The sequence below is a fragment of the Falco peregrinus genome, chromosome 5 (assembly GCF_023634155.1).
Source record: "Falco peregrinus isolate bFalPer1 chromosome 5, bFalPer1.pri, whole genome shotgun sequence".
Classification (NCBI taxonomy): domain Eukaryota; kingdom Metazoa; phylum Chordata; class Aves; order Falconiformes; family Falconidae; genus Falco; species Falco peregrinus.
The window spans coordinates 44,379,010-44,391,311 of record NC_073725.1 but is presented as its reverse complement, the minus strand read 5'-3'; the positions used below and the strand labels follow the sequence as shown (position 1 = coordinate 44,391,311).

At 36.2% G+C, this 12,302-nt stretch overlaps 1 protein-coding gene across 6 annotated transcripts in view; it reads right to left on the bottom strand.

The window, feature by feature from the left end:
• Nucleotides 1-12,302, bottom strand: part of MLLT10 (MLLT10 histone lysine methyltransferase DOT1L cofactor) — a 136,913-nt gene that overhangs the window by 72,646 nt on the left and 51,965 nt on the right. For 4 of the 6 annotated variants that reach the window (XM_055806257.1, XM_055806254.1, XM_055806255.1 and 1 more), the window contains exon 8: nt 10,342-10,437. The exons of the other annotated variants lie outside the window; for them this stretch is intronic. In XM_055806257.1, coding sequence (XP_055662232.1) covers nt 10,342-10,437 — 96 coding nt within the window. The remainder of the gene's footprint in view (nt 1-10,341; nt 10,438-12,302) is intronic. 6 annotated transcript variants of the gene reach the window in all.

Here is a 12,302-nt window from a genome sequence, read left to right as displayed (position 1 = left end):
GCTGAGCAGACTGTAACATCTTTCGTTTTCCTTCACTTCCACACACCACCTTTGTTACTGCTTTATTAAACTGCCTTCACCTTGACCCACAAGTTTTTTTCATCTTATTTTCTCCCCCCCACCCTATCGTGCTGAGGAGGGGCATGATAACAGTGGGCTTGGTGGGCACATGGCATCCAGCCAAGATCAAACCACCACAATTTAATGCAGGCTTGTTGAGGTTGCTATAGATCAGGGAGGTTCTTTTTGTTTTGATTTGGTTTTTTGTGGAGGGGGGTGGTTTTGTTTGGGTCTTTTTAGACCTGGAAAATATACATTTGAAATTTAAAAATATATGGAGAAGAGGGATTCAAATACGCTGCACAGACTTTTCAATAATTTCTTAAATATGACAGTCTCAAAAGTATTATCTATACTGCCAGAAAACAAGCAGGGAGCAAGACAAAACAGAAGCATCTACACCCACAACTGCCATGTTATCCACCAGATCTGTTGATCCAAAAGCCTTTCATCAGTGCCAGCTATGCTAGCTACCCAGCTTACTATACCATCAGTGTACATGTTTAGATAAACCTGAGTAACAATTTCACTGATCCCCAAACAAGCTTCAAGAAGGAAGTTACAAAATAGAAACCTAAGCCACTGTCCAAGTTTCCTTAGCTTTTATCATTTTACTAGGCAATTCAAATCACGCAAAAGAAATTTTTTTATTTATAATTTTGGAGCCAAGAGGCAACGACTTTAAAATGCTTTAAGATGAAACTTCACAGCAGTATCAGTAAACAATGGGAAACATTTAAATGAACATGTTTTACAACTCTTCTGTTGACTTTCTAGTGTTTTTACTTTCAGTGTTAATTTTGTCTGAAAGGACAGAAATAGAGAATTCTGATCAAAGGACAGTCAGGAGGACTTCGACATTCCATTCAACATTCCGTTAACAGACTAAAGTCACTTTGATAGTAGTCTCAACAGAGAAGGATGTGTCAAGATGGAAAAAAGGAATACAAGAACAGGGACAAGGAAAGGGTCATAAATGACTATGAGCCTGGAAAGAACATGCTGTAAGTTCTATAAAGCGAAGCATCAGCAACCATATCAAATTCCTCTCCCAGATCCAAAACAACACAAAGTTTGCCAGGACAGCTTACCAATATTACAGCTTACCACGCTGGGCCACTGGAGGGGTACCCCACCCAAAGGCCTTTTGCATACAAAGATCTCATCCACAGGAACTCTACTGGTTTAAACCCACATTCCCTCCTCCTTTTAGGTTATAGCTCCTCTAACACTCCTCTTTTTTTTTCTTTTTCTCTTGTTTTTTCTTCCTAAGGGAAGTTCAGAAGTCCTATTCTGAATACGAATTGACTCCAGATGCAAATAACAAAGAAGTGGAGAACATTTCACTGCAAGAAAACCTTTGAAAGGAATGCTCAGGTTTTACACTGATAAAATAAAAATTTCAGCAACAACCTGCTGAGATGAAGAGATTTAGTGCCCAACAAAGTGACTCCTCGGAGTTGCACCCTCTTCTCAACATAAAAGATGCATACAAAGCATTAGAGTTCTGAAATACCCACTTTTGGATCCAGAAAAGGAACAACAGAGGAACATGAATTCCCACAATATTTAACAAATATCACAGCTTTCAGTCAAGTCTGTCTCAAAGGACACACAAAGTAGCCATCTTCCCTACTGCCAGAAAAAGAACAAACAAAACAGCTGGCCCTCCACAAAGTCACTGCATGCTTCACTTTTGTAAGACCTCTTCTGATCAGCCACAGCTCTAAAAACAAAACAAAAAAACCCACAACACAGCAGCAGCTCACTAAGATAACATCCACTCAGAAAGCCATGTGGAAACCCACCATTCTAAGGAAGGTAACAATATCAAACGTCTGATCTTTCATAAGCTTTACTGTATGGATAAAAAGGGCAGAAATTACTCTTAACAAGGACTGAAAATAATATTGCTAGTAAGTGAAAGCTAAGGGAACCCTGACGGCAGACAGAACCCATGTATCCCATTTATATACTCAGACTTAAATTTTTTTAAAGATTCATAGGCATACACTGAGATGTTGCCAACATCTGTAGTTCAACATAGTTGCCGAGCTGAAAAATGCAATGCTACATTCCATAAAAACAGAACTTGGTAGAAGAAACATTCCAAGGAAAAATACATTAAAAAACTACAAGGCCAACTACAAAATTGACAAAGGAAGCTTCAGCCTTGGCTCACAAATAGGGTTGGCCACAGACCAGATACAGGTAGGTCCTGAAACCTTTTTTACTTTAAGAAACATAAGGCTCGATTGCCACGCAGCTGCCTGGAACTTGAAGAGCTCTGATTTATGATGTAGCAAAATACCAATACAAAATATCTTGAGTTCATATGTCGTATCAATCAGAAAGCTTTATTTATCACTACGGATCTCATTTTTTGCTTTTGTTTCTTGGCTAAAGAATTATGTACTATCTTCTTAATTCCAAGAGCTACATGCTGCAAGATAATGAAACAAATACAGCGCCAAGATTTCTGGAATTCTATAGCACCTTCTGCACATTGCCCTCTTGTGGGGTAGGGGGGTGGAAAGGGAAAAAAAGCACGTTTTCATTTCTTCTGTTTCTTCCACAAAGATCCAATCTACAAAATTATTACATAATATGATTTCACAAATATAGTTTGGCTCCATGTCTTTGGGTTTTTAGTTCATTTACACATTGGATCACTCTGAAGATCAGCACTTGCTCGTTCATTAACATACTTTCAGAGGGAACATTTATCAGACTACTGAATCAAAGTATCATATCATTGAAATATCAAATTAAGGATACATGTATCATTTTATCTTAGCTCTGATCTGTTACCAGCAAAATACATGTCATCGAATCTATCTTTCCACAGTTTGGACCTCATGCCTGGGAAGACTAAGTAATGGAAGAGAATGATAACTTTTCCAGTACAGATGGAACGGGTGAGTTTAATGGCATTATTAATTCATAAATATCCACCTGGAAGTGTCATTTAACTTTTTCAATGTATTTACACTTATTTGCAATTTATTTTTGTCTCAGGAATACTGAAACAAACTCCTGCAAAGAGGTTTCCACGGTACTTCATTTCATTAAACTACGTGATGAAGTTCACTGTTACCAAGGGGGGGGTGGTGTGTTGAGTTTCCCGAGCCCTCTCTCACCTTTCTCACATTGCTTAGCTTGTCAGACCTTCTGTGTGCCAATTCAAACTGCTAAAACAGCAGCAACAAAAACCAAAGTGCATTGTTTTCTGCTCTTTTAGCAAGTTAGGTTAGTTTACTGAAGGAGCATGAGAGATTGACAGTAGCAAAGACAAGAAGATGTACATGCAGAACAGAGGAGCAAGAGCTCACCTGCCCAGGAAACAAGATACTAACTTCTATTTTGAAAGAATTAAAACATATGCATGCTATCAGCAAGCACTAGTGCTCATCCCTTTAGACAAAAGTGCTTGGACTGATCTTGAAGTATTCCATTTTTATCCCCTTCTCTATTACAAAAACAGTAACCCCACCACCACCTTTAGTTGTCCCAAGTTTTCAAACCTTAACAATACTTTCAAATCTATTTTCCTTAGTGATTCTTATAAACAAAATCATTTGAACGTCTAAATGACTGATTTTTCCTCTGCTGTTTCTTGACTCCTTCAAATAATTTCAACATATCAGAACATTCGATTAGCACAGAGTACTCAGATTTGTGCTTTTGTCACTTACAGATTTTCTGCACTTTCTGTCACTGAAGCTTGTAAATCCAGAGCTGACACCATCAACACTAATAAAAGGTTAATAGAAAGCTGTCCATAGTTCTTGCTAATCCCCTATATAAGACCTGCTTGGCCTCTTGTTCATAACTAGTAGCTATGAGCAATATAACCACAACAATCCCAGAATGAAAGATGCCCGTGGTCCACAAGTTTCAAATTCAAATTCTGATTTATCTTGTTCTGACAAGAGCAACCCTAGCTCAGACATTCACCTATCTAACACTTTATACAGTATAACCCACAGCAGGACAACTAAACGCAGTAGCAGCATTGCTGCAGTCACAGTAATAAAAGAATATAGGCACAGGACAGTTTATAGGGAGAGGCGGAACACTACCGCCAGCATTATTCAAATACATACATATTCAGCTCTAAGCATGGAACTTGTTCTGAAGTACCAATCCTTGATACAGTTCTCGAAATCCTCACTTCAACACAGGGGTAATGGTCAGAATTCTAGCCATCAGTGGTGAAAAGACTCAAGAATCAATGATAAAAATGCCAGCCAAAGTTTCTCGTAGGTGCAAGACTGACGCACAACTCTTATTGAGAATAAGCTACTCTTCTTTTGATATTTAACATTAAAATATGCTTTTTCTCTTATTTACACAGTTTAATATTAATGGTTGGTGATGGACGCTCAGCACTAAACACTTGAGCAGCACTTTATAACTTCAAAAATGGTGCAAAATAAACTGCATCAAAGCAACTGTTTATCACCCATGCTTACCCTCATTTATTCCTATAAAAACTGTAAGTATTTAAAACTTTAAAATATGTATTATGTTACATACGTATTATGTTACATATTGTAAAATGCTCCACTGTCTGCAAGGTAACTTAAAGATATCTATCAAATATATCCATCAAGAAATAGGCAAATAGAATGGCAAGCAAAAGGAATACATTTAATTTTCCTAGCTCAGTCAGCTTTACATTGCAGATCACCTTTAACTGCATATGGTCTACCAGCACACAAACCATTGTACCCCATGAACAGCAAATATATACAACTTTTTAATAAAGTTACCAAGATTACCTTCTAGAAAACTGTTAGAAAGTCAACATAAAGTACTAATAACGTTATAATCTAGGAACCAAAGCAAAGAAAAATAGTGTCTTAAAGCACCTTTCGCATACATCTCTCACAGTTATAGCTACAGAAGTGTAGGAAGATAAACTGCTCAAACAGAAACAAAAATCAAGCAGCAACCTTAATGACATATTTTTAACGTTCAGGTGTCATCTAGTTTTCAAATTAAGACAAACAATGAAGCATGAAATGTTCACATTCTTTGAAGTTCAGCTTACCTCTTACCCCAGTGGTTCAAAGTTACTCTATCTTAAAATGTGGTGGAGTACAAACATCGAGGACTGAAGTAAATGATGCTACAATACACCAAACTTGTAGAAAGATCAAAATCATAATCAGACAAAAAGTTGTTTTCTTAAAATTTTGTGAAGATATTGATGAAACTGAAGTAATATGTAAAAATAGCATAAATAATAAAAAGCAAAATAAGTAACACCTAATAATACCTCAAATATATCATTGCTATTTTTCAATTAAACAGGAAATCTTTTGGTTGATCCCTGCATCCTAAGGAAAACATTCAGACTAACAATGTGATTTTTCTTTAACAAACTACAACTCTTGTTTGAGGAGCATACTAAAAACTTACTACAGTAGAGATCTACTCAAATTTCTGATTCTCCTAGTGTTGCTCTAGAGACACCTATAAAAAACACAGCGAAGCAGTAGCTCCATGACAGAAACAAAAAAATAATACAACTTCTTCAGATAAATGCTTCAGGGTTTTGCCATCCATGGAATTTCAGTGTTACAGTCTACAGAGACAATTATCGCTATTACTAAACACTATTAGTTCATGTACAGGTTCTGCTGTGGCAAAATTTTGAGATTGTTTTCTTTCATGGTGAGAAGTAGAAGACTGAAATGTGTACTTGGAAGGGAAAAAGGACAGCTGCAACTAATGCAGTCTTACAAAACTCTACACCTTACAGAGTAGTTTTTAGGTGTACCTGAAGTGGTGTGTTTGTCATTTTGATTTTGTAATAATTAACTAATCCCAGGTGCCAAGCTTAATACTATTATGAGATGTTGTTTCTGCTAAGGTACACTAAAAGCATTACTCTTTTTTTTTCTTTTTTTTTTTCCCTCCATAATATACATGATGCGTTACTGTAAGGTTAGAAAAATATAAGGTAGTCAAATCAATAATTCTGTGATAAGCATGATAATGGAAACAGAAGTTCTACTTTTCCTCTTACTAAAATAAAAGGTAAATAAAAACAAGTTTATCTGCTTACATAGCTCTTCCTCACCTCCACAAGAGATCACTTTGATGTGCCGTCTCTACCAACTGGTGCAAACTCCAGTAGATTGCTTACAGTTTATTATCAGGCTGACACAGAATAAGCACAAGTCAACACAGAACTTTAGCAGGCAACAAGTCAAACAGCAAGAGGCCACCTTTGCTCTTAATCCCGCAGACTTTAAAAATATATATTATTGAATACATTCAAGAGTAGCTTTCTAATGAAATTTGGTTTACACAGTCACACTCTGTAAGTCCTCCCAAATAACTAGGCTTTCAACACAATTTGACATGAAGAGATATGGTAAAAAAGAAAAATTACACTCCTACAGAGTCAGTAAATAACAGGTGTCCAGAAACAGAAATACTGTTCACTGGCATCAACAGTAAAAGACTGGAGTACGAAGTCACCCCTTTTTGAAGTCCAGGGAACCCACACAAAAACTCAGTTTTAGAAAAGAGGTTCTGCAGCTCATAGATAGGGTATTAAAGACCATCTCTACACCAAGCTACATACGGTATATGCTTACTGACCACTTTTTAAAGCTGTTTTAGAGGCATCCTTCTTTCCCTCTGACTGAACAGAGTTTGAAGAAGTCCACTTGGATACACATCACTGTTAGTATCCATACCACACAACTGTCATTTGAATAATATTTATCTTCAATAATTAAAATTGAAGTAATTCTGAAGTGGTTGCAAAACAGTTCTAGTTATGTTTAGCAGTCCTACAATTTTGCCTCATGTGTCAAGAACAGCTGAGAGGATCAAACAGTCAGATCTACTAAACTGATTAACAAAAACTTTAAAAAATTAATGAAAATGCAGTGGGACCGTGGGATACTGCATTACTGAGATGAGTCTGGAGCTGTCTTCCCCGTAAGTTGCTGCACAAATATTCAAATAACATCATTAAGTTTATGAAGTGAGGCAATTAACAGAGGAATGACATAATTAGAATTGCCTTCACAACACTGTTTTATACAGTACTATAAAATGACTCTTCAGGACTAAATCAGAACTTTTATTCTTTTTTCTTAAGAGAGGAAAAAAAGGAAACCATTGCTTATTCAGCTGACTGGTAATCCAAAGAACCGCAGTCTGTTCCTGGTTTGGCCACAGGATCTTATGTGATGAGTGGCAGGTCAACTTTTATCTTTTCACAGTCGGTTTATTCAGATAGCAAGGAATACATAATGAACGCTTGATCTGAGTGTTTAAAACTCCATTTTTAACAGCCCACATAGAGCATTAAAATACATTTGAAAGCATCAAATGCCTTTCTCCCAAATGAAATTCATAGCCCTGACGTATGAATGTAGGCTTACAACATGTTGGGAAAGTTTGGCCAGTTCAGAAGGCAATTCACAAACCAACATGCCACTACTCTATGGAAATTTTCAATGAGTACAAGTGTGCTTCAAATTTTCCCTTCTTATGGGCATAACAACCAATCTCACACCTACAGTGGAACATGGTGAATGTCACACACTGCTTCAAACTCTTCTCAGAAGTTCCAAGTTTCTCCCCTCAAAATCAGAGAAGGTGTAATGTTTCTTTAAGAACAGGACAAGCAGCAAGAAGATGTCCATAATGAATTCCCTTTAGCAGTAGCTCAGTGTTTAGCACACCTGTCCCATCTCCTGCATTTTTAGGTTCTCCTCTGACACCCTCCAGCTTCAGTAATAGTGCCCTGGGGCTCATCATCACTATTTTGCTTTTCTTGCCTCCTCAGTCACCACTTCTTTCACATTTACAGTCTTCAGTCACATGCCCATCTTTGTTTAATTTGCATCATATAAGCCATCACAGTGAGGAGTTTTAGATTTCCCCTTCCTCCTCAGCCAAGACCAAAGCACTTTAGAAGAAAAGGAATTTGTCCAATTCAGCTGCCATATAGTAGTTACTATGTAGTAAATTCACATTTTTCATAAACCAAACTTATAATGCTAATTGTCACATAAGTGGCAAGAAAGACTTCCTTTAAAAAAGGTCAACCCCGGACATGTTAGGTTCCTTCTTCAGTCCCTTCCAAAGATAAGGTCATTCACACAAGTCATTCTTTAACTACAGAACATGTAAGACTGAAATCACCAAACAAAAAATCTGTAGCCACAAAAAGTTAGGTGATTAACAGTTTTAGGAAACTGCAACTTTTTTCACCACTTGGTGCTTTTTACTAGAATTGTATTTTGTTATTATACAAAATATAAAGAAAATTAAACTTGGTAAGTGAACATGCTATAACATGCCATGAGAACCAATCAATGTCAAATAATTGGCTAATGCTTCAAACTGCATTGCTTCACTTGGTATTACAGGCCATGAGATCTTCTGGATTACCATGCTGCAGTTCACGCAAGGTAGAAGAAACCTTAATATCCAATTTCTAGAAAACTTCAAGTCACAGAAAAAGGCCAGGACTTTCAAGGCAAGCCACAATATTAACTACTTCTAAAATAAGAACCACATTAAATCACATCCAGAGCAGAAGCTGAGCAGCTGGCAGAAAAAAAGAGCTGATACATTGGCCAAACATGCTCTATTGCAAAGTCCCGCCAAGTATTCCCTGAAGATTTTACAGGTATTACAACCAGAAGGAGCACAGTATCTCCACTGAAAGTTACTTTAAAAAAAAAAAAAAAAAAAATCAAAAAAACAACCACAAATGCCTTTGTAGGTTTTGTTAACCTACAACAACAAAAAAACCCACACCCAAAAAACAATGGCAACAGGTTTTTTGCACTGCTCAGACATACAAAACCTAAATTGAGCCTCATGCTCAAAGTTTCTTCAAATTCAACTTCAAAAGTTTTTTCAAGGTGACTCAAATCCATGCATACATTGCCACAAAACATGACTTGAATTTTGATAGCGGTAAAAAACTAAGAAAACAAATAAAAATACAGCAAGTATTGGTACACTTTTACAACACAGGTAATTCTGTAGTCTGTAATTCAAGATTGGTTTCTTCCACCAATGTGTTACTAAGAAAAAAAGATCTCCAAAACCCCAGACTTCTATTATTTTAGTCATAAGTGTAGATTTAGAGGTACAACCACATTGCAATGCACACTCTCTTCAGCATTACCAGATGAAGATGGAACTATTTCCCCACACCATTAACCAGATATAAAGACAGTTTTTAGAAGATTACCAAGAACAACGGAGATCAACCTCCATCCAAAGTGAAAGTGAGCTTAAAAACCATATCAAGTATTAAGGAGATTAAAGGTCTGAAAACTGACATTTGCTATCCAATTTCCTGTCACTATAAATATAGCTCCTTCATATAATACACATTTGGTAGATACATTCTTTGATTTCAATTTTTATGTAATGATACTGAATAATGCAAAACTAAGTCTACCCACACCTGCAGAAAAAGTCCATTAAATTTGTTGTACAATACGTGTGCAGGTGAGCAGTTTTGCATGTATTCTTAGAGGACTAAAAAAGAGCCAAAGCAAATTTGCATTATTGTGCCACTGTCTGTTATCACCCTGTGTTGAATTTAGATTACAAGCTTCCCATAGACAAATAACTATTAATGTTATAGCAGTAACAAAAACAAAAAATCATTATAAATTTCAAACTTTTTTAAAACAATATGTAAAGTTAAATTGTTAAAAGAATACACCAACAATAGAAATTACAGTCAGTTACATTCTTTGTAACCTCACAGGAAGATTCCCAAGTAAATGACACAGTATTTTGCCATTACAGCAGACTTGAGCACCAGTATTAGTAAGATGTGTCAACAAGAAACATCCGTTCTTTGATGAGAAAAAGATGTAACAGGTTGAAACATAAAAAAGTAGATGCACCTGTTTATCAGCACACTTGCTAAAATGTCTACCCCTGGTTTTCTTTCCCATCTAGTCACAGAGACTACATCAAAAACACTCTAATGGAAAACTAAAGGAAAGGAAGCTGCATGGAAACAGCCTTCCCAAAGGATACATTTCAGTGTGTATCCCAAAACTGACAATAAACAGAAATAGGAAGGTGCATGTACAACTGCACCTACAGATGTTCCTCATTGGACCCCAGCGCCTCTAGTTTAACACCTGTGTTTATTATTCAGTGCTTCAGGAACAAGACTTCCTTCATGCTTTTCAGCAAAAATTAAATTTATCAGAAAGTGCTACTATTAAGCAGATGTGCCACGTAATTAGCAACGACAAATCCACTTACTTTTTTCTCCTTCTCATGATGTTTATCCTGAGAGTGAGAGGAAGAATCACTTAAACTTTGATCATATGACCTATTAGATCCCCGTTTGCTCTTTTTCTAAAAAGAGAAAATATATTTATAGATAGAGAAAAGGAATCATTTGAATAAATAAAAAGTATAAAGCATTTCAACTGATAAGATGCCTTACTGCTTGAAGAAAAAAAAAAAACCATTCAGTTACTAAAAAAACTGACAAATTACTAACACTAATAAAATTAATAAGACTACCTAACGTATACCAGGAAAAAAGCCTATCCTTGTATTGACTTTCACACCTCCCATGAGTTTGAAAAGTATGCTTTCCACAAAGAAATGAGATGTGCCACTTTTTAAAGGTTAAAAGATGCTAGACATACTTTCAAGTTTTCATAACATAAAACAGAAGATGCTGCTCAAACAAACACCACATGAAGCCACAGTGCTAGCACTGCCACATGCTTGAAACGCACTGTGAGGTAGCTGGTTTATGGCTTCATGATTTATTATTCAAGTGGCCTGTCCACAATATTTTCATTAAAATGGTTTAAAAAACAGGATACAGAATGCCATGGTCATGTATGCATTTACAAGCAACAGATATAACTACCTCTATTTCTGTAATGTTTGAGAGGCTAGTCTGGGTCTGCAAATGCTTTACGCTAAGCCAGTGTTCAAAATGTTTGTTATTTCATCATAACTGAGGTAGCATTATAAAGACAATTCAGGTCAGTGCTTTGCCAACTGAAGTTTTCAGTGGTGTAGTAGATATACACCACCCACCATTTTCAGCAGAAAATACTAAACACCTGTATTTACCAGGCATCAACAGTCATAATAATCCTAAAGAAACACTAAAACACTTAAACAATCTTGCCATTCTTTACTGTTCTTACCACCATAGCTTCATAATGGAAAGCTAACTAACTACATGTCAAGTACAGAGTTATGTCTTTATCATTAAACTTGCTTTTTAAATAAACCTACATGTTCTCAATCACAGCAGCACTGGAACATTCAAATCAAATCCGTAACAAGTGTAAGAGCTTGCCTTCACTGCTAAGAAATAGACCACATTTGTTCTTATATATACTTAACTCAAGATAATAATAATAAAGTATTTAAAAATCTTAGCTTAGTAAGGGCCTAGAAAGCCCCGACTTATCTTCCTTAGGAAGCAAACTCATCAATATTCACAAAAGCACAGAGCTAACCTCACCAAGCTTATCTTCTAGAAACTAGAATGGTTCATTTGCCCTGTGTTTTTACCTCAGTGCAACCCATTCAAAAGTCACCCAAGTATTCGCCTAATTCAACAGTGAAAACAACTAATCAGCAAATGTAACTATATATACAGGAGTAGCTGAAGTTAAGTCTATATATTTTAATTTTTATAATTCAATATTCCTAATAACATATTTTAAACATCAGTAAATCCTTCAAGTCCACACATACACACACACAGAGAAACAGGTATCTGAAACTGTTAAACTGGTAAGTGATAGGGAAAACTCCAGATATGTGATCCAAAACCTACTGAAATAACAGAAATTTCAAAGTTTTTTGTTTGCTTGTTTGGTTTTTAAAAAAAAAAAAAAAAAAACAACAACAAATCTCAAGTCACTTCCTTGAGCTTGTGTTTCAGAGAACTTACAGGCAGGGAATATCCACTGGCTACACGGTGAGAGATACAACAAAAGGAAAAACACTTGGGGGGGGGGGGGGAGTACAGGGAAGAGTAACAGAAGCAGAAAGAAATGGAGGGCTTCTTTCTTCTCTAATATACAGGATAACAAGTAGTATTTCCTATATTATTCTGAAATGGACTACAGTCATAACAAGCCAACTAATCATATAGCAAAAGAAAACATTACAGGAACTCAAAGAAAAAAAACACTAAATGTGCATGCTATTTCTGGCAGAGGGGAAAAACCCACACATCTAGA